We start from the raw sequence: 23,449 nt of genomic DNA, 5'->3' as shown, positions 1-23,449 counted from the left end.
ATGACGATGACGATGATGACGATGACGATGATGACGATGACGATGATGACGATGATGATGATGACGATGATGACGATGATGATGATGACGATGATGACGATGACGATGATGACGATGACGATGATGACGATGATGATGATGACGATGATGACGATGATGATGATGACGATGATGATGATGACGATGACGATGATGACGATGATGACGATGACGACGATGACGATGATGATGATGACGATGATGATGATGACGATGATGACGATGATGACGATGACGATGATGACGATGACGATGATGACGATGATGACGATGACGATGATGACGATGACGATGATGACGATGATGATGATGACGATGATGACGATGATGATGACGATGATGATGACGATGACGGTGACGATGATGACGATGATGACGATGATGATGATGACGGTGATGACGATGATGATTGATGACGGTGATGACGATGATGACGGTGATGACGATGATGATGACGATGATGACGATGATGATGATGACGGTGATGACGATGATGATGACGATGATGACGATGATGATGATGACGGTGATGACGATGATGATGATGACGGTGATGACGATGATGGTGACGATGATGACGATGACGATGATGACGGTGGCTGCAGAGGGAGTGATTTGCAGCGACGGTGACGACGGTGGGAGTCACGGCGACGTCACGGCGACGTCACATTAACGTCACATGACGTCACGGTGACGTCGTGGTGACGTCACGGCGACATCACATTAACGTCACATGACGTCACGTTGACGTCGTGGTGACGTCACGGCGACATCACATTAACGTCACATGACGTCACGGTGACGTCGTGGGTGACGTCACGGCGACATCACATTAACGTCGCATGACGTCATGGTGACGTCACGGTGACGTCACCTGTTGCTGATGAGCGGGGGCAGCTCCTCCTCGACGGAGAGGACGAGGGAGAGGGAGAGTCCGATGACGCACTCCTGCACACACAGACAAAGGTCCCCCGTGTAGCCTTGGCAGACTGTTGGGGCAAGTGCTGCTAGCGAGAAGCAGGGCTGTGATGGTGGTGGTGGTGGTGATGGCGGTTGCACCCACCAACTCGCTCGCCCACTCGCTCGCCCACCCGCCCACTCGCCCGCTCGCCCGCCCACCCACCTGCTCACTCACCCATCCGCTCGCCCACCCACTCGCTCACCCACCCACTCGCTCGCCCACCCACTCGCTCACCCACCCACTCACCCACCCACCCACCCACTCCTTCACCCACCCGCTCACTCACTCACCTGCCCACCCCACCCACCCGCTCACTCACCCAACCCCCCACTCAACCACTCACTCACCCACCCACTCACCCACTCACTCACCCACTCACCCCTCCACTCACTCACCCACCCACCCACTCAACCACTCACCCACCGACCCACTCACTCACCCACCCACCCACTCCTTCACCCACCCACTCACTCACTCACCCGCCCACTTACCCACCCGCTCACTCACTCACCTGCCCACCCACCCACCCGCTCACTCACCCAACCCCCCACTCAACCACTCACTCACCCACCCACTCACCCAACCACTCACTCACCCACCCTCCACTCACTCACCCACCCACTCACTCACCCACCCACTCACTCACTCACCCACCCACTCACTCACCCACTCACCCACGAACAGTGAGGAGGTGGAGGAGGTGGAGGTGGTGGAGGAGGGGGTGGTGGTGGAGGAGGTGGAGGAGGGGTGGTGGTGGAGGTGCTGGAGGGGAGGAGGGGGAGGAGGTGGAGGTGGTGGAGGTGGAGGTGGTGGTGGAGGTGGAGGAGGTGGAGGAGGGGGAGGAGGTGGAGGTGGTGGAGGAGGAGGTGGTGGAGGAGGTGGTGGCAGGTGGAGGTGGAGGTGGTGGAGGTGGAGGAGGTGGAGGAGGGGAGGAGGTGGAGGTGGGGGAGGTGGTGGAAGAGGTGGTGCAGGTGGAGGAGGAGGTGGTGGAGGAGGTGGTGGAGGAGGTGGTGGAGGAGGTGGAGGTGGTGGAGGTGAAGGTGGGGGAGGTGGTGGAGGTGAAGGTGGAGGAGGTGGTGGAGGAGGTGGAGGAGGAGGTGGTGGAGGAGGTGGTGGAGGAGGTGGAGGTGGTGGAGGTGGAGGAGGAGGTGGAGGAGGAGTGGTGGAGGAGGTGGTGGAGGTGGAGGTGAAGGTGGGGGAGGTGGTGGAGGTGAAGGTGGAGGAGGTGGTGGAGGAGGTGGTGGAGGAGGTGGAGGTGGTGGAGGTGGAGGAGGAGGTGGAGGAGGAGGTGGTGGAGGAGGTGGTGGAGGTGGAAGAGGTGGAGGAGGTGGAGGAGGAGGGTGGAAGAGGTGGTGGTGTAGGTGGAGGTGCAGGAGGAGGTGGAGGTGGTGCAGGAGGTGGAGGAGGTGGAGGAGGTGGTGGTGCAGGTGGTGGAGGAGGAGGTGGTGGAGGTGGAGGAGGTGGAGGAGGAGGTGGAGGAGGAGGTGGTGGAGGTGGAGGAGGTGGAGGAGGAGGTGGTGCAGGTGGTGGAGGTGGTGCAGGTGGTGGAGGTGGTGCAGGTGGTGGAGGAGGTGGAGGAGGAGGTGGAGGAGGTGGAGGTGGAGGAGGTGGAGGAGGAGGTGGTGCAGGTGGTGGAGGTGGTGCAGGTGGTGGAGGTGGTGCAGGTGGTGGAGGAGGTGGAGGAGGAGGTGGTGGAGGTGGAGGAGGTGGAGGAGGAGGTGGTGCAGGTGGTGGAGGTGGTGCAGGTGGTGGAGGAGGTGGAGGAGGAGGTGGAGGAGGTGGAGGAGGAGGTGGTGCAGGTGGTGGAGGTGGTGCAGGTGGTGGAGGTGGAGGTGGAGGAGGTGGAGGAGGAGGTGGTGCAGGTGGTGGAGGTGGTGCAGGAGGTGGTGCAGGTGGTGGAGGAGGTGGAGGAGGAGGGTGGAAGAGGTGGAGGTGGTGGAGGTGGAGGAGGTGGAGGAGGTGGAGGAGGAGGTTGTGCAGGTGGTGGAGGTGGTGCAGGAGGTGGTGCAGGTGGCGGAGGAGGTGGAGGTGGAGGTGGAGGAGGTGGAGGGGGAGGAGGTGGAGGAGGAGGTGGAGGTGGAGGGGGAGGAGGTGGTGGAGGTGGAGGTGGAGGAGGTGGAGGAGGTGGAGGTGGAGGAGGAGGTGGAGGGGGAGGAGGTGGAGGAGGAGGGGGAGGAGGTGGAGGAGGTGGTGGAGGTGGTGGAGGAGGAGGTGGAGGAGGAGGAGGTGGAGGTGGAGGTGGTGGAGGAGGGGGAGGAGGTGGAGGAGGTGGAGGAGGTGGAGGAGGTGGAGGAGGAGGAGGTGGAGGAGGTGGAGGAGGTGGAGGAGGTGGAGGAGGAGGTGGTGGAGGTGGAGGTGGAGGAGGTGGAGGAGGTGGTGGTGCAGGTGGTGGAGGTGGAGGAGGTGGAGGTGGAGGAGGAGGGGGAGGAGGTGGAGGAGGAGGTGGAGGTGGAGGAGGAGGTGGTGGAGGTGGAGGAGGTGGAGGTGGAGGAGGAGGTGGTGGAGGTGGAGGTGGAGGAGGTGGAGGGGGAGGAGGTGGAGGAGGAGGTGGAGGAGGAGGGGGAGGAGGTGGAGGAGGTGGTGCAGGTGGAGGTGCAAGTGGAGGTGGAGGAGGTGGTGGTGGAGGAGGACGTGGTGGTGGAGGAGGTGGTGGTGGAGGAGGTGGTGGAGGAGGTGGTGGTGGTGGAGGTGGTGGTGGTGGAGGTGGTGGTGGAGGAGGAGGTGGAGGTGGAGGAGGGGGAGGAGGTGGAGGAGGTGGTGGTGGTGGTGGAGGAGGAGGTGGAGGAGGTGGAGGAGGTGGAGGAGGTGGAGGTACTGACGGGGTTCTTGTGATCTCTCCACAGGAGGCGGTGAGTGCTGAGCAGCAGATTCCCAGAATCGAAGACAGTCTGGAACATCACCACCATCACCACCATGAACATCATCACCATCAACACCATCAACATCATCATCACCATCAACACCATCAACATCAATATCACCACCATCAACATCACCATCAACACCATCAACATCAATATCACCACCATCACCATCAACATCACCATAAACATCACCATCAACATCATCACCAACATCAACATCACCATCAACATCATCAACATCACCATCAACATCATCAACATCACCATCAACACCATCAACATCATCACCAACATCAACATCACCATCAACATCATCAACATCATCACCATCAACACCAACATCATCAACATCATCAACACCATCACCATCAACATCATCACCATCAACATCACCACCATTATCATCAATATCACCAGTCACCACCATCAACATCACCATCAACACCACCATCGCCACCATCAACATCACCGTCATCACTACCATCATCACCACTACTGTACACTACTATATACCAGAGGTGGACAAAGTCATTGTTATGCAAGTCCAAGTCGAGTCGCAAGTCATCAAATTCATGACTCGAGTCTGACTCGAGTCCAAGTCACATGACTCGAGTCCACACCTCTGCTATATACTGTACTACACTACTATACACTCACTATACACTACACTATACACTCCACTACTATACACTACACTACTATACCCTACACTATTACACTACTATAAAACTACACTATACACTACATACTACACCACATACTACACCATACACTACACTATACACTACACTATACACTACACCACATACTACACTATACACTACACTATACACTACACTATACACTACACTATACACTACACCACATACTACACTATACACTACACTATACACTACACCACACACTACACTATACACCACATACTACACTACACTATACACTACACTATACACTACACTATACCACTACACTATACACTACACTATACACTACACTATACACTACACTATACACTACACTACACACTACACCACTATACTACACCGAGAACGCACGGTTAGCACAACATCACCACCACCACCATCGCGACCCGACCCCCCCTCCACCCCCCACCCCCCAGCCGGGTCTCGCGCGCCCTGCCGGTAGGAAATCTAGGCCAGGCCGGGGTCCGGACAAGGCCTACCGCCTCTCCCAGTCTCTCTCGTACCCTCTCGTTTCCGTCGTAGAGGCGAACTCCGCGCTGTTGGACGATCAGCGTCTCGTTCATCTCCAGGAGGCCGTTCGTCCACACGAAGCGGTCCATTTTTTGTTGATATGGTGGAGGGGAGTCGGTTTTGGGGAAGAAGCCTCGATCATCCGCTACGGCTCGGAAAAAAGACGCCCTAGGTCGCCATCTTACGTAGGGGGGGAGGTGTGACGGCGGACGGGTGGCCATGTTAGGTAGGGATGGTTGTGTTAACGTTTGCAGGCGGCCATGTTAGGTAGGGATTGTTAACTTTCAAGGCGGCCATGTTAGGTAGGGATAATTAACTTGGCAGGCGGCCATGTTAGGTAGGGAGGGTTAACTTTGCAGGCGGCCATGTTAGGTAGGGATAATTAACTTGGCAGGCGGCCATGTTAGGTAGGGAGGGTTAACTTTGCAGGCGGCCATGTTAGGTAGGGATGGTTAACTTTCAAGGCGGCCATGTTAGGTAGGGATGGTTAACTTTGCAGGCGCGCCATGTTAGGTAGGGATGGTTAACTTTCAAGGCGGCCATGTTAGGTAGGGATGGTTAACTTTGCAGGCGCGCCATGTTAGGTAGGGATGGTTAACTTTGCAGGCAGCTATGTTAGGTAGGGATGGTTAACTTTGCAGGCGGCCATGTTAGTTAGGGATGGTTAACTTTGCAGGCGGCCATGTTAGTTAGGGATGCTTAACTTTGCAGGCGGCCATGTTAGGTAGGGATGGGTTAACTTTGCAGGCGGCCATGTTAAGTAGGGACCAATCAACTTCAAGGACAGTGCATATCATTACCATCATCAGAGTTGTTTCTTTTTGTTTGCATTTTGACTGCTTGTGTTGCGGTTATTGCAAACATGATGCCTTGTATAAAGGTTTCAGTTTTTGTACCAGTTTCAAGGGTAAAAACCTACTACTACATTTTGCCACTGCTAAAGGAGATGTCTCATAGTGTAAATGCTTATCCCCGAGCTCTCAATACTCTGATAGTGTGCTGTCTTTGAGTTGTACGCCTTTTGGCGTCATCTGGTCCAACACCAATGGAGACTAGGCTCTAAGAAAAGCTGTCTTGGGTGTGGACCAATCAACTTCAAGGACAGTGCATATCATCATCATTATCAGAGTTTTTTTTGTTTGCATTTTGACTGCTTGTGTTGCGGTCATTGCAAACACGATGCCTCGTACAAAGGTGTCAGTTTTGTACCAGTTTAAAGGGTAAAAACCTACTACTACATTTTGCCACTGCTAAAGGAGATGTCTCATAGTGTAAATGAACACGCAAGTCCAGATCTTCGTCGACGCACTGGTTTATTTCACTTGTACTTCGCATACAACACAGAGACGACAGCAACGACAGCCCCGATTCAGCCAAAAGCCCCGTTCCCTCATCCCCTGTTAAGCTCCCAGCGTGCCCCAGAGGTCGCAAACGGGTTTTGATTCCTTACCCGTACCCGGCCGCACCAGGGTCGCAAACGGGTACCCGTACCCGGCCGTACCCGTACCCTACCCGTACCCTACCCGGCCGGGTACGGGTATCGGGTACCCGATTGCGACCTCTGGGATGAAGCCATGTTGCAGGCGCGGGTGGGTTGATTCTAGGAACTTGAATTGTGAGAAGAGACAAGACGTTGGGAAATGAGTGACAAACGGTGACTCACCCAGTGACTCACGGCCTACCCGTACCCGTCCGCACCAGGGGTCGCAAACGGCTACCCGTACCCAGCCGGGTACCCAGCCGGGTACGGGTTCCCGGTTGCGACCTCTGGCGTGGCCAGATTACTGCCCTGGCCACCCTCACCCTCCCCTCCTTTTCTGGAACTCTCTAGCGGGTTCTGGGAGCTCCAAGATGGATTTCCCTCAATGACCCTCGGCCAAATTTGTTCACCTTAGCGGACGCACCCCCCCCCCCTCCCCAGTGTATACCGTCGACCCATCCCTTCTGTGCAGTGGCGGCTCCTGCAAAATCTCTCAGGGGGGGCAAATGTCTGGATGATTGATAAGGTCCACCCATGCAATGAATAAATTAACAGCTTAAGCATGTAAAGGCAACTTCACTTCTTTAATATTAATGTTTATTTTATTAAAGATTCCACGAGGTGGCGACAAATAATATTGTTGGATGAAACGTGCTTACGTATGATGACGTAGGCACCTATGATGACGTAGGCACGTTAGGGCGAGCCCTCCCGGAAGCCATAGAGAATGCATTGCAGCGCCCGCCGTTCGAAAAAAAACATCTTAGAATGTAAGTCTACGGGAACACTCGGGGCGATTCTCAGCCGGAGTGAAATCGCCCAAAAAGAGGCGGTGACTCCACAGAACGTAGCATGACGCTGATTGGACTATATCCAGAGGCTGACAGTGACGGCTAGCGTGACTCTGTGGTTGAATGACATTGGTGGTGCGTCGCCCAATCGCCCTAATGAAGAAACCGCCCCTGCTTCTGTGCATACTTCTAGATTTGAAGTTTTCGTGACTGCAAGGATTCATACTCTTTGCTTGTTTCAGTGAAGTTAGTGGCGGCGGCGGTGGTGTTGTGGCGGTGGTGGTGTTTCAAGGTGGTGTTGTGGTGGTGGTGGTGGTTCAAGGTGGTGTTGTGGTGGTGGCGGTGGTGGTTCAACGTGGTGTTGTGGTGGTGGCGGTGGTGGTGGTTCAAGGTGGTGTTGTGGCGGTGGTGGTGGTTCAAGGTGGTGTTGTGGTGGTGGCGGTGGTGGTGGTTCAAGGTGGTGTTGTGGCGGTGGTGGTGGTTCAAGGTGGTGTTGTGGTGGTGGCGGTGGTGGTGGTTCAAGGTGGTGTTGTGGTGGTGGCGGTGGTGGTGGTTCAAGGTGGTGTTGTGGTGGCGGTGGTGGCGGTGGTGGTGGCGGTGGCGGTGGTGGTGGTGTTGGTGGTGGCGACACCGCGCTGGCTGAGCAAGGTGTCCATCTCTCGCTCCAGAGCTGCGTTGGCCCCTCGCAGCCCACGCAGCACCAACGCAGACCACTCAAAGTACTTGTGCACTCGCTCCTCCGTCCATCCTGCACACAGTACACACACAGTACACACAGTACACACAGTACACACACACACAGTGCACACACAGTACACACACACAGTACACACACACAGTACACACACAGTACACACAGTACACACACAGTACACACAGTACACACACACAGTACACACACAGTACACACACACAGTACACACAGTACACACAGTACACACACACACAGTGCACACACAGTACACACAGTACACACACAGTACACACAGTACACACACACAGTACACACACACAGTACACACACACAGTACACACAGTACACACACACACAGTGCACACAGTACACACACAGTACACACACACGCACAGTACACACACAGTACACACACACAGTACACACACACAGTACACACACACAGTACACACAGTACACACACAGTACACACAGTACACACACACAGTACACACACACGCACAGTACACACACAGTACACACACACAGTACACACACACAGTACACACACACAGTACACACAGTACACACACAGTACACACAGTACACACACACAGTACACACACACGCACAGTACACACACAGTACACACACACAGTACACACACACAGTACACACACACAGTACACACAGTACACACACACACAGTGCACACAGTACACACACAGTACACACAGTACACACACAGTACACACACACGCACAGTACACACACAGTACACACACACAGTACACACAGTACACACACAGTACACACACAGTACACACACACACAGTACACACACAGTACACACAGTACACACACAGTACACACAGTACACACACAGTACACACACAGTACACACAGTACACACACAGTACACACACACAGTACACACACAGTACACACAGTACACACACACACAGTACACACACACACACAGTACACACACAGTACACACAGTACACACACACAGTACACACAGTACACACAGTACACACACACAGTACACACACAGTACACACACACAGTACACACAGTACACATACACAGTACACACACACAGTACACACACACACAGTACACACAGACAGTACACACACACACAGTACACACACACAGTACACACACACAGTACACACACACACAGTACACACACAGTACACACACACAGTACACACAGTACACACAAACACAGTACACACAGTACACACACACAGTAAACACACACAGTACAGTACACACACACAGTACACACACACAGTACACACACACACAGTACACACACACACAGTACACACAGTACACACACACAGTACACACACACAGTACACACAGTACACACACACACAGTACACACACACAGTACACACACACACAGTACACACACACACAGTACACACACACAGTACACACAGTACACACACACACAGTACACACACACACAGCACACACACACAGTACACACACACAGTACACACAGTACACACACACAGTACACACACACAGTACACACACACAGTACACACACACAGTACACACACACAGTACACACACAGTACACACACACACAGTACACACACACACAGTACACACACACACAGTACACACACACAGTACACACACACACAGTACACACACACACAGTACACACACACACAGTACACACACAGTACACACACACAGTACACACACACACAGTACACACACACAGTACACACACACAGTACACACACACAGTACACACACACAGTACACACACACACAGTACACACACACAGTAAACACAGTACTCTCCCCGTGCCCCCCCCCCTCACCTTGCCCCCCCCCCCCAGCTCACCTTGTGGGGTGCACCTGTTGAGGTCTCTCAGGTTGTAGATTTTGTCAGCCAGAGCCACGGACTTGGCCCCGGGGGACAGACTCGGAGCCCGCAACACAGCCTGGGACTTGCGCTCAGCCTGGGGGGGGTGGGGGTGGGGGTGGTGGGGGGGGTGGTTGGGGTGGGGGTGGGGAGGGGGAGAGTCATGGGGGGGGGGGGGAGTGGTGGGGGTGGTGGGGGGGGTGGGGGTGGTGGGGGGGGGTGGTGGGGGGGGAGTGGTGGGGGTGGTGGGGGGTGGTGGGGGTGGTGGAGGCGGTCGGAGTTGCGGGGGGGGGGGGGTGGGGGGGGTGGTGGGGGTGGTGGGTGTGGTGAGGGTGGTGGGGGTGGTGGGGGGGGGGTGGTTGTGGTGGTGGGGGGGGGTGGGGGTGGGGGGGGTGGTGGGGGGTGGTGGGTGTGGTGAGGGTGGTGGGGGTGGTGGGGGTGGTGGGGGGGGGGGTGGTTGTGGTGGTGGGGGGGGTGGGGGTGGGGGGGGTGGTGGGGGTGGTGGGTGTGGTGGGGGGGGGGTGGGGGTGGGGGGGGTGGTGGGGGTGGTGGTGGGGGGGGGTGGGGGTGGGGGGGGTGGTGGGGGTGGTGGGTGTGGTGAGGGTGGTGGGGGTGGTGGGGGTGGTGGGGGGGGGTGGTTGTGGTGGTGGGGGGGGTGGGGGTGGGGGGGGGTGGTGGGGGTGGTGGGTGTGGTGAGGGTGGTGGGGGGGGGGTGGTTGTGGTGGTGGGGGGGGGTGGGGGTGGGGGGGGGTGGTGGGGGTGGTGGGTGTGGTGGGGGTGGTGGGGGTGGTGGGGGGGGGGTGGTTGTGGTGGTGGGGGGGGTGGGGGTGGGGGGGGTGGTGGGGGGTGGTGGGTGTGGTGAGGGTGGTGGGGGTGGTGGGGGTGGTGGGGGGGGTGGTTGTGGTGGTGGGGGGGGGTGGGGGTGGGGGGGGGTGGTGGGGGTGGTGGGTGTGGTGAGGGTGGTGGGGGTGGTGGGGGTGGTGGGGGGGGGGGTGGTTGTGGTGGTGGGGGGGGTGGGGGGGGTGGTGGGGGTGGTGGGTGTGGTGAGGGTGGTGGGGGTGGTGGGGGTGGTGGGGGGGGGGGTGGTTGTGGTGGTGGGGGGGTTGGGGGTGGGGGGGGTGGTGGGGGGTGGTGGGTGTGGTGAGGGTGGTGGGGGTGGTGGGGGTGGTGGGGGGGGTGGTTGTGGTGGTGGGGGTGGTGGGGGCGGTGGGGGCGGTGGGGGTGGTGGGGGGGGTGGTTGTGGTGGTGGGGGGGGTGGTGGGGGGGTGGGGGGGTGGGGGGTGGTGGGGGGGGTGGTGGGGGGGGTGGTGGAGGTGGTTGGGATGGTGGTGGGGGGGAGAGTGGTGGGGGGGGGGGTGGTTTCTCAAGATCGGCCTCCGAGGAGGAGGCTCGTGAAGGACGCTGCTGCTACTGGGGCAGTGCCAGGCTAGGTGCACCTTGAGGCTACTGGGGTCAGTGCCAGGCTAGGTGCACCTTGAGGCTACTGGGGTCAGTGCCAGGCTAGGTGCACCTTGAGGCTACTGGGGTCAGTGCCAGGCTAGGTGCACCTTGAGGCTACTGGGGTCAGTGCCAGGCTAGGTGCACCTTGAGGCTACTGGGGGCAGTGCCAGGCTAGGTGCACCTTGAGGCTACTGGGGGCAGTGCCAGGCTAGGTGCACCTTGAGGCTACTGGGGTCAGTGCCAGGCTAGGTGCACCTTGAGGCTACTGGGGCAGTGCCAGGCTAGGTGCACCTTGAGGACAGAGGAGCGACGCTCACAACAACGAGCGCAGCGCCGGGCGGCTAAAGCACAGCGAGTTGGCACAGCTGGTGGTGTTGTCAGTGCCACCGCGTCGTCATCCTCACCCGCCCCTTTACAAGCCCCGCCCCCCTCCAGCAAGCCCCGCCCCCCTCCAGCAAGCCCCGCCCCCTCCAGCAAGCCCCGCCCCCTCCAGCAAGCCCCGCCCTCTACCGTGAGCCCCGCCCCCTCCCCGCAAACCCCGCCCTCTACCGTGAGCCCCGCCCCCTCCAGCAAGCCCCGCCCCCTAACGTGAGCCCCCCCCCCCCACCACGTGACTCACCTGCGTGAGCGAGCGGTCGTCAGAGACTTGGCTGACGATGGCGGCCACCTCGGGGCCGAAGGCGTCGAGCAGCTCGTCCAGAGACGTCTCCGTGTCCTCCAGCGTGTCGTGCAGCAGGCCCGCCTGGGGGGGCGGGGTCAGTGGGGGGCGGAGTCAGTGGGGGCGGAGTCAGTGGGGGGGCGGAGTCAGCGGGGGGCGGAGTCAGTGGGGGCGGAGTCAGCGTGTCGTGCAGCAGGCCCGCCTGGGGGCGGAGTCAGTGGGGGGCGGAGTCAGCGGGGGGCGGAGTCAGCGGGGGCGGAGTCAGCGGGGGGCGGAGTCAGCGGGGGCGGAGTCAGCGTGTCGTGCAGCAGGCCCGCCTGGGGGGGCGGGGGTCAGTGTGGGGCGGAGTCAGTGGGGGCGGAGTCAGTGGGGGGGCGGAGTCAGCGGGGGGCGGAGTCAGTGGGGGCGGAGTCAGCGTGTCGTGCAGCAGGCCCGCCTGGGGGCGGAGTCAGTGGGGGGCGGAGTCAGCGGGGGGCGGAGTCAGCGGGGGCGGAGTCAGCGGGGGGCGGAGTCAGCGGGGGCGGAGTCAGCGTGTCGTGCAGCAGGCCCGCCTGGGGGGGCGGGGGTCAGTGTGGGGCGGAGTCAGCGGGGGCGGAGTCAGCGGGGGGCGGAGTCAGCGGGGGGCGGAGTCAGCGGGGGCGGAGTCAGCGTGTCGTGCAGCAGGCCCGCCTGGGGGGGCGGAGTCAGTGGGGGGCGGGGTCAGCGGGGGGCGGAGTCAGCGTGTCGTGCAGCAGGCCCGCCTGGGGGCGGGGTCAGTGGGGGGCGGAGTCAGCGGGGGCGGAGTCAGTGGGGGGCGGAGTCAGCGTGTCGTGCAGCAGGCCCGCCTGGGGGGGCGGAGTCAGTGGGGGGCGGGGTCAGCGGGGGGCGGAGTCAGCGTGTCGTGCAGCAGGCCCGCCTGGGGGCGGGGTCAGTGGGGGGCGGAGTCAGCGGGGGCGGAGTCAGTGGGGGGCGGAGTCAGCGTGTCGTGCAGCAGGCCCGCCTGGGGGGGCGGAGTCAGTGGGGGGCGGAGTCAGCGGGGGGCGGAGTCAGCGTGTCGTGCAGCAGGCCCGCCTGGGGGGGCGGGGTCAGTGTGGGGGCGGGGTCAGTGGGGGCGGAGTCAGTGGGAGCGGAGTCAGTGGGGGCAGAGTCAGCGTGTCGTGCAGCAGGCCCGCCTGGGGGCGGAGTCAGTGGGGGGCGGAGTCAGCGGGGGGGTGGAGTCAGTGGGGGTGGAGTCAGTGGGGGCGGAGTCAGCGTGTCGTGCAGCAGGCCCGCCTGGGGGCGGGGTCAGTGGGGGGCGGAGTCAGCGGGGGGGCGGAGTCAGCGGGGGCGGAGTCAGTGGGGGGCGGGGTCAGCGGGGGGGGGTCAGTGGGGGGGGGGCAGTGTGTACCAGGCTAGGTGCACCAGGCCACTGACCTGCAGCACAGCGACGTTGTCCACGCCTCCTTCCCCGCTCAGGATGTGCGCCACTCCTAGCGGCGGCATCATCATCATCGTCATCATTATCTTCATCATCGTCGTCATCATCGTCGTCATCATCGTCGTCATCGTCATCATCATCATCATCGTCGTCATCATCCTCCTGTACCACATCACTCCATCTCTTCTCTAGCCCGTGCCGCGCCCGTTTAGCCCCCTCGATCCGGCCGAACAAAAGCTGTTTAGGCATGCGGTGGCTGGGCATGCGGTGGCTGGGCATGCGGTGGCTGGGCATGCGGTGGCTGGGCATGCGGTGGCTGGGCATGCGGTGGCTGGGCATGCGGTGGCTGGGCATGCGGTGGCTGGGCATGCGGTGGCTGGGCATGCGGTGGCTGGGCATGCGGTGGCTGGGCATGCGGTGGCTGGGCATGCGGGCTACATGACCCAGCCAACGCAGCCTTGCCTGCCGGAGGAGCTCACCGATGGGACTTTGCCCAGATCTTTCAAGGATTTGTGAGCTCCTCACACAATCCAGCCTGGTTAAACCCAGCATGGATCGTAGGCAGGCCAGCCTTAATATTCTAACCGGTGAAGATGCTCCATTAGGGGGGTCCACGTTTCGCAAGCGTAGAGAAGGGAGGGAATGACCGTGGCCGAGAAGACCTGAAGCTTCGTGCGGAGCGACAGACCAGGTAGCTTCCACACAGCGTTACGCAGCCGATGAAAAGATATTGCCGCTCGACTGATTCGGAGTGAGACCTCTCCTGTTAAACCGGAGCCGGTCATGAGCACACTGCCCAGGTATGGGAAACTCTCTGCACAACTGCCCCATCACCGATTGGGAGTTGTGGAGTGTCCGATGGTACAAAATACCCAGGCAGGTGCTTAGTTTTGGTGGGGCTGATGGTAAGGCCCCACCTCTTGGTGGCAAGCTCCAGGTTTAGCAGCAGCGCCTCCAACTCCTCCTCTGAGTGAGCCGCAATTACCAGATCATCGGCATACATAACGTGGTTGACCAATAGGGAGCCATTCCTTGACCGCACCCGGGCATCGATCAGCCTCCCATAATATCTGTACCAAATGGAAATTCCTCCGGTACAGCTATTGAAGGCTTCACGAACTACGCGGTGGAAATAGATGTTAAATAATGTGGGACACACACACAGATACACACACACACACACACGTACAGACACACGCACAAACACACGTACAGACACCTCTGTACATGTGTTTGTGGTGGGAGGGGGCCCACCATGTCCCCCCCCCCGGCTCCCCCCTCTGTGTGTGCCCCGCACCGAGGGGGTGGTTGATGTACGGCGTCCCCTGTGGGTCTTTGCGCCGTTGGTCACGGTGCTTCTGGGCGGCAAAGTCAGCGGCCTTCAAGATTGCAGCGGCGGCGGTGGTGGTGGCGGTGGCGGGTGGCGGTGGCGGTGGTGGTGGCGGTGGTGGCGGTGGTTGACATCTTGACGATGGCCCAAAGTGGGAATTCCACTTTGGTGGGGAGGAAAAAAGGCAAAATCAAATCGGTCGTCGTCATCGGCATTCAAAATTGCAGCGGTGGTAGCGGTGGTGATGGCGGGTGGCGATGGTGGTGATGGCGGTGGTGATGATGTCTGTGGTGGTGTTGGTCATGGCGGTGGTGATGGTGGTGATGATGGTGGTGATGGCTGTGGTGGTGGTGATGGCTGTGGTGGTGGTGATGATGGTGGTGGTGGTGGTGATGCCTGCGGCGGTGGTGGTGGCGGTGGTGGCGGTGGTGCCGGTGGTTGACATCTTGACGAAGGCCCAAAGTGGGAATTCCACTTTGGTGGGGGGGGGAAGAGGCAAAATCAAATCGGTCGTCGTCAGCGGCCTTCAAAATTGCAGCGGTGGTAGCGGTGGTGATGGTGGTGGCGGCGGTGGTGATGGCGGTGATGTTGATGGCTGTGGTGGTGTTGGTGATGGCGGTGGTGATGGTGGTGATGATGGTGGTGGTGGTGGTGATGGCTGTGGTGGTGGTGGTGATGATGGTGGTGGTGATGGCTGTGGTGGTGGTGGTGGTGGCTGTGGTGGTGGTGATGGCTGTGGTGGTGGTGGTGATGGTGGCGGTGGTGGTGGTGGAAGTGGTGGTGATGGTCGTGGTGGCAGTGGTGGTGGTGATGGTGGAAGTGGTGGTGATGGTGATGGCACAGATAGACACACACACAGACACCACACACACAGACACACAGACGCACACACACACACACAAACACACACAGACACACACACACAAACACACAGGCAGACACACAGACACATACACACAGACACACATAGACACAAACACAGACAAAGATCCCCCGTATAGCCTTACCAGACTGTTGGGGCAAGTGCTGTTAGCGATTGACCCACACACACAGACACCCACACACACAGACACCCTCACACACAGACACACACACACAGACACACAGACATCCACACACACAGACACACACACAGATACACAAACACACACAGACCCACACACAAACACACAGGCAGATACACACAGAGACACACAGACACCCACACACAGACACACAAACACACACAGACCCACAGACACCCACACAGACACAGACAGACACCCACACACAGATAGACACACACACAGATACACACACAGACACCCACACAGACACCCACACACACAGAGACACACACACAGATACACACACAGACAACACCCACACACACAGACAGACACACATAGATACACACACAGACACCCACAGACACACACGCACAGACACACACACACACAGACAAAGATCCCCCGTATAACCTTACCAGACTGTTGGGGCAAGTGCTGCTCGCGATAGATGCACACACAGACACCCACACACACAGACACCACACACACAGAGACACACAGAGACACACACACACAGACACACACAGAGACACACAGAGACACACACACAGACACACAAACACACAGACACCACACACACAGACACACACGCAGACACACACACAGAGACACACACACAGACACCCACACACAGACACATACACACACACACAGATACACACACACAGACACCACACACACAGACACACACACACAGACACACACACACACAGAGACACACACACAGACACACACACAGACACACACACACGACACACACACAGACACACACACGCACACACACACGCACACACACAGACACACACAGACACACACGCACACACACACGCACACACACAGACACACACACAGACACACACACAGACACACACACAGACACACACACGCACACACACAGACACACACACGCACACACACAGACACACACACAGACACACACAGACATACACACACAGACACACACACAGACACACACACACAGACACACACACAGAGACAAACACACAGACACCCACACACACAAATATACGCACAGATACACACACACAGACACACACACACAGACAAAGATCCCCCGTATAGCCTTACCAGACTGTTGGGGCAAGTGCTGCTAGCGATTGACCCTCACACACTTCCGGTTGACGTCACTCAACGGAGGCGCTTAACCGGACTACGAGTTTCAAAACCCCTCCGGCGTTGACGCCCCCACCACCGGCAACCCTCCAATGGGAACCGAGTAAATGGGAGGGGCGTGTCTGTAAATGCTACTACGGATAGGCGTAGGCGCAACCCAGCCGGCAAAGTGATGGGTTGCCTAGCAACGGCTGCCTAAATTACTAAACTATTAAAACTAAATTGTTTAAGGAAATGATCAACTAATTTTTATGAATTTATTTTGTATCAGACCCATAGACTCATCACACAGAGACCCATAGACTCATCACACAGAGACCCATAGACTCATCACACAGAGACCCATAGACTCACCACACAGAGACCCATAGACTCATCACACAGAGACCCATAGACTCATCACACAGAGACCCATAGACTCACCACACAGAGACCCATAGACTCATCACACAGAGACCCATCGACTCATCACACAGAGACCCATAGACTCACCACACAGAGACCCATAGACTCATCACACAGAGACCCATAGACTCACCACACAGAGACCCATCGACTCATCACACAGAGACCCATAGACTCACCACACAGAGACCCATAGACTCATCACACAGAGACCCATAGACTCACCACGCAGAGACCCATAGACTCACCACGCAGAGACCCATAGACTCACCACACAGAGACCCACAGACTCACCACACAGAGACCCATAGACTCACACAGAGACCCACAGACTCATCACACAGAGACCCATAGACTCACCACACAGAGACCCACAGACTCACCACACAGAGACCCATAGACTCACACAGAGACCCACAGACTCATCACACAGAGACCCATAGACTCATCACACAGAGACCCACAGACTCATCACACAGAGACCCATCGACTCATCACACAGAGACCCATAGACTCACACAGAGACCCACAGACTCATCACACAGAGACCCATAGACTCACCACACAGAGACCCATAGACTCACACAGAGACCCACAGACTCATCACACAGAGACCCATAGACTCATCACACAGAGACCCATCGACTCATCACACAGAGACCCATAGACTCACACAGAGACCCACAGACTCATCACGCAGAGACCCACAGACTCATCACACAGAGAGCCATAGACTCACAACACAGAGAGCCATAGACTCACCACACAGAGAGCCATAGACTCATCACACAGAGACCCATAGACTCACCACACAGAGAGCCATAGACTCACCACACAGAGAGCCATAGACTCATCACACAGAGACCCATAGACTCACACAGAGAGCCATAGACTCACCACACAGAGACCCATAGACTCATCACACAGATAGTCATAGACTCACCACACAGAGACCCATAGACTCACCACACAGAGTCCCATAGACTCACCACACAGAGAGCCATAGACTCACCACACAGAGAGCCATAGACTCACAACACAGAGAGCCATAGACTCAACACACAGAGAGCCATAGACTCATCACACAGAGACCCATCACACAGAGAGCCATAGACTCACCACACAGAGAGCCATAGACTCACCACACAGAGAGCCATAGACTCACACAGAGAGCCATAGACTCATCACACAGAGAGCCATAGACTCACCACACAGAGAGCCATAGACTCACACAGAGAGCCATAGACTCACCACACAGAGAGCCATAGACTCATCACACAGAGACCCATAGACTCACCACACAGAGACCCATAGACTCACCACACAGAGACCCATAGACTCACCACACAGAGACCCATAGACTCACCACACAGAGACCCATAGACTCACCACACAGAGACCCATAGACTCATCACACAGAGGAAGAACCCACGACTTCCTGTGTACCAGGCGAGGTAGTCAACATCTCTCAGGGTCTGGGATTGAACCCACGACCTCCTGCGTACCAGGCGAGGTAGTCAACATCTCTCAGTGTCTGGGATTGAACCCACGACCTCCTGCGCACCAGGCGAGGTAGTCAACATCTCTCAGTGTCTGAGAAAGAACCCACGACCTCCTGCGTACCAGGCGAGGTAGTCAACATCTCTCAGTGTCTGGGATTGAACCCACGACCTCCTGTGTAGCAGGCGAGGTAGTCAACATCTCTCAGTGTCTGAGATAGAACCCACGACCTCCTGCGTACCAGGCGAGGTAGTCAACATCTCTCAGTGTGTGGGATTGAACCCACGACCTCCTGTGTACCAGGCGAGGTAGTCAACATCTCTCAGGGTCTGGGATTGAACCCACGACCTCCTGTGCACCAGGCGAGGTAGTCAACATCTCTCAGTGTCTGGGATTGAACCCACGACCTCCTGTGCACCAGGCGAGGTAGTCAACATCTCTCAGTGTCTGGGATTGAACCCACGACCTCCTGTGCACCAGGCGAGGTAGTCAACATCTCTCAGTGTCTGGGATTGAACCCACGACCTCCTGTGTACCAGGCGAGGTAGTCAACATCTCTCAGTGTCTGGGATTGAACCCACGACCTCCTGTGCACCAGGCGAGGTAGTCAACATCTCTCAGTGTCTGGGATTGAACCCACGACCTCCTGTGCACCAGGCGAGGTAGTCAACATCTCTCAGTGTCTGGGATAGAACCCACGACCTCCTGCGTACCAGGCGAGGTAGTCAACATCTCTCAAGGTCTGGGATTGAACCCACGACCTCCTGTGCACCAGGCGAGGTAGTCAACATCTCTCAGTGTCTGGGATTGAACCCACGACCTCCTGTGTACCAGGCGAGGTAGTCAACATCTCTCAGCGTCTGGGATTGAACCCACGACCTCCTGTGCACCAGGCGAGGTAGTCAACATCTCTCAGTGTCTGGGATTGAACCCACGACCTCCTGTGCACCAGGCGAGGTAGTCAACATCTCTCAGTGTCTGGGATTGAACCCACGACCTCCTGCGCACCAGGCGAGGTAGTCAACATCTCTCAGTGTCTGAGATAGAACCCACGACCTCCTGTGTAGCAGGCGAGGTTGTCAACATCTCTCAGTGTGTGGGATTGAACCCACGACCTCCTGTGTACCAGGCGAGGTAGTCAACATCTCTCAGGGTCTGGGATTGAACCCACGACCTCCTGTGCACCAGGCGAGGTAGTCAACATCTCTCAGTGTCTGGGATTGAACCCACGACCTCCTGTGCACCAGGCGAGGTAGTCAACATCTCTCAGTGTCTGGGATTGAACCCACGACCTCCTGTGCACCAGGCGAGGTAGTCAACATCTCTCAGTGTCTGGGATTGAACCCACGACCTCCTGTGTACCAGGCGAGGTAGTCAACATCTCTCAGTGTCTGGGATTGAACCCACGACCTCCTGTGCACCAGGCGAGGTAGTCAACATCTCTCAGTGTCTGGGATTGAACCCACGACCTCCTGTGCACCAGGCGAGGTAGTCAACATCTCTCAGTGTCTGGGATAGAACCCACGACCTCCTGCGTACCAGGCGAGGTAGTCAACATCTCTCAAGGTCTGGGATTGAACCCACGACCTCCTGTGCACCAGGCGAGGTAGTCAACATCTCTCAGTGTCTGGGATTGAACCCACGACCTCCTGTGTACCAGGCGAGGTAGTCAACATCTCTCAGTGTCTGGGATTGAACCCACGACCTCCTGCGCACCAGGCGAGCTAGTCAACATCTCTCAGCGTCTGGGATTGAACCCACGACCTCCTGTGCACCAGGCGAGGTAGTCAACATCTCTCAGTGTCTGGGATTGAACCCACGACCTCCTGTGCACCAGGCGAGGTAGTCAACATCTCTCAGTGTCTGGGATTGAACCCACGACCTCCTGTGCACCAGGCGAGGTAGTCAACATCTCTCAGTGTCTGGGATTGAACCCACGACCTCCTGTGCACCAGGCGAGGTAGTCAACATCTCTCAGTGTCTGGGATTGAACCCACGACCTCCTGCGCACCAGGCGAGGTAGTCAACATCTCTCAGTGTCTGAGATAGAACCCACGACCTCCTGTGTACCAGGCGAGGTAGTCAAACATCTCTCAGTGTCTGGGATTGAACCCACGACCTCCTGTGTACCAGGCGAGGTAGTCAACATCTCTCAGTGTCTGAGATAGAACCCACGACCTCCTGTGTACCAGGCGAGGTAGTCAACATCTCTCAGTGTCTGGGATTGAACCCACGACCTCCTGCGCACCAGACGAGGTAGTCAACATCTCTCAGTGTCTGAGATAGAACCCACGACCTCCTGCGCACCAGGCGAGGTAGTCAACATCTCTCAAGGTCTGGGATTGAACCCACGACCTCCTGTGTACCAGGCGAGGTAGTCAACATCTCTCAGCGTCTGGGATTGAACCCACGACCTCCTGTGCACCAGGCGAGGTAGTCAACATCTCTCAGTGTCTGGATTGAACCCACGACCTCCTGCGTACCAGGCGAGGTAGTCAACATCTCTCAGTGTCTGAGATAGAACCCACGACCTCCTGCGTACCAGGCGAGGTAGTCAACATCTCTCAGGGTCTGGGATTGAACCCACGACCTCCTGTGCACCAGGCGAGGTAGTCAACATCTCTCAGTGTCTGGATTGAACCCACGACCTCCTGCGCACCAGGCGAGGTAGTCAACATCTCTCAGTGTCTGAGATAGAACCCACGACCTCCTGTGTACCAGGCGAGGTAGTCAACATCTCTCAGTGTCTGGGATTGAACCCCACGACCCTCCTGCGCACCAGGCGAGGTAGTCAACATCTCTCAGTGTCTGAGATAGAACCCACGACCTCCTGCGCACCAGGCGAGGTAGTCAACATCTCAAGGTCTGGGATTGAACCCACGACCTCCTGTGTACCAGGCGAGGTAGTCAACATCTCTCAGTGCCTGGGATTGAACCCACGACCTCCTGTGCACGAGGCGAGGTAGTCAACATCTCCTGGCTTCGGCTGATGCTATGTTTAGGTTCGCAGCGCCACCCAGTGGCCGAGCGGGCGATGGTGACCGGGTCTGAGTCTTCCGCGGGGGAATTCCCAGAGCGTGGGAAGTCTCTCAATCTGTGACTCTCTCTCATTCCCTCTCTCAACTTGCTCAGTCAAAGCTTGCGACTTGTTCGTGTCGTTATCCATCACCTCCATCACCACCTCCACCATCACCACCTCCTCCATCACCACCTCCACCATCACCACCTCCATCACCACCTCCATCACCACCTCCTCCATCACCACCTCCACCATCACCACCTCCATCACCACCTCCTCCTCCACCTCCTCCACTAACCTCCTCCCAGTTGTACCAGAAAAGGTGTTCTTCGAGGTGAGTGGGTGAGTGTGTTGGTTGTTGGGGTGAGTGGGTGAGTGTGTTGTTGGGGTGAGGGTGAGTGTGTTGTTGTTGGGGTGAGTGGGTGAGTGGGTGAGTATGTTGTTGTTGGGGTGAGTGTGTTGTTGTTGGGGTGAGTGGGTGAGTGTGTTGTTGTTGGGTGAGTGTGTTGTTGTTGGGTGAGTGTGTTGTTGTTGGGGTGAGTGGGTGAGTGTGTTGTTGTTGGGCGTGAGTGGGTGAGTGGGTGAGTGTGTGTTGTTGGGGTGAGTGTGTTGTTGTTGGGGTGAGTGGGTGAGTGTGTTGTTGTTGGGGTGAGTGGGTGAGTGTGTTGTTGTTGGGGTGAGTGGGTGAGTGGGTGAGTGTGTGTGTTGGGGTGAGTGTGTTGTTGTTGGGTGAGTGTGTGTGTTGGGGTGAGTGTGTTGGTGTTGGGGTGAGTGGGGAGTGTGTTGTTGTTGGGGGTGGTGGGTGAGTGTGTGTTGTTGTTGGGAGTGAGTGGGTGAGTGTGTTGTTGGGGTGAGTGGGTGAGTGTGTTGTTGGGGTGAGTGGGTGAGTGTGTTGTGTTGGGGTGAGTGGGGAGTGAGTGGGTGAGTGTGTTGTGTTGGGGGTGAGTGGGTGAGTGGGTGAGTGTGTTGTTGGGGTGAGTGGTGAGTGTGTTGTTGTTGGGGTGAGTGGGTGAGTGTGTGTTGTTGGGGTGAGTGGGTGAGTGTGTGTTGGGTGAGTGGGTGAGTGGGTGGTGTGTTGTTGGGGTGATGGGTGAGTGTGTTGTTGGGGTGAATGGGTGAGTGTGTTGTTGGGGTGAGTGGGTGAGTGGGTGAGTGTGTGTTGTTGGGGTGAGTGGGTGAGTGTGTTGTTGTTGGGGTGAGTGGGTGAGTGGGTGAGTGTGTTGTTGTTGGGGTGAGTGGGTGAGTGTGTGGTGGTGGGTGAGTGGGTGATGTGTTGTTGTTGGGGTGAGTGGTGGTGTGTTGTTGTGGGGTGGTTGTTGTTGGGGTGAGTGGGTGAGTGTGTTGTTGTTGGGGGTGAGTGGGTGAGTGGGTGAGTGTGTTGTTGTTGGGGTGAGTGGGTGAGTGTGTTGTTGTTGGGGTGAGTGGATGAGTGTGTTGTTGTTGGGGTGAGTGGGTGAGTGGGTGAGTGTGTTGTTGTTGGGGTGAGTGGGTGAGTGGGGTGAGTGTGTTGTTGTTGGGGTGAGTGGGTGAGTGTGTTGTTGTTGGGGTGAGTGGGTGAGTGTGTTGTTGTTGGGGTGAGTGGGTGAGTGTGTTGTT

General features: G+C 57.5%; 2 protein-coding genes across 2 annotated transcripts; both read right to left on the bottom strand.

Moving 5' to 3' along the window:
* Positions 1 to 889: 889 nt before the first annotated feature.
* On the bottom strand, positions 890 to 5,276 carry VPS36 (vacuolar protein sorting 36 homolog). Its single transcript, XM_078623824.1, has 3 exons — positions 5,072 to 5,276; positions 3,820 to 3,888; positions 890 to 987 (listed from the first exon to the last, which is right to left on the bottom strand). Exons 1-3 carry the CDS (start codon positions 5,165 to 5,167, stop codon positions 910 to 912), a joined length of 243 nt encoding a protein of 80 aa, XP_078479950.1. The 5' UTR covers positions 5,168 to 5,276; the 3' UTR covers positions 890 to 909.
* A 1,098-nt stretch (positions 5,277 to 6,374) lies between these two features.
* On the bottom strand, positions 6,375 to 15,832 carry LOC144741223 (guanosine-3',5'-bis(diphosphate) 3'-pyrophosphohydrolase MESH1-like). The gene is given in 7 exon segments (XM_078623820.1): positions 6,375 to 8,097; positions 9,902 to 10,019; positions 11,982 to 12,104; positions 13,413 to 13,468; positions 14,714 to 14,834; positions 14,836 to 14,909; positions 15,754 to 15,832. Coding segments are annotated over 6 exon segments (657 nt in total). The 5' UTR covers positions 14,881 to 14,909; positions 15,754 to 15,832; the 3' UTR covers positions 6,375 to 7,903.
* Between the last annotated feature and the right edge of the window lie 7,617 nt (positions 15,833 to 23,449).

Source organism: Lampetra planeri, unplaced genomic scaffold (genome assembly GCF_965212315.1).
Source record: "Lampetra planeri unplaced genomic scaffold, kcLamPlan1.2.h2 scaffold_478, whole genome shotgun sequence".
In the NCBI taxonomy this organism is placed as follows: Eukaryota; Metazoa; Chordata; class Hyperoartia; order Petromyzontiformes; family Petromyzontidae; genus Lampetra; species Lampetra planeri.
Note: the sequence above shows the minus strand (reverse complement) of the source record. Positions and strands in the feature narration are given on the sequence as shown.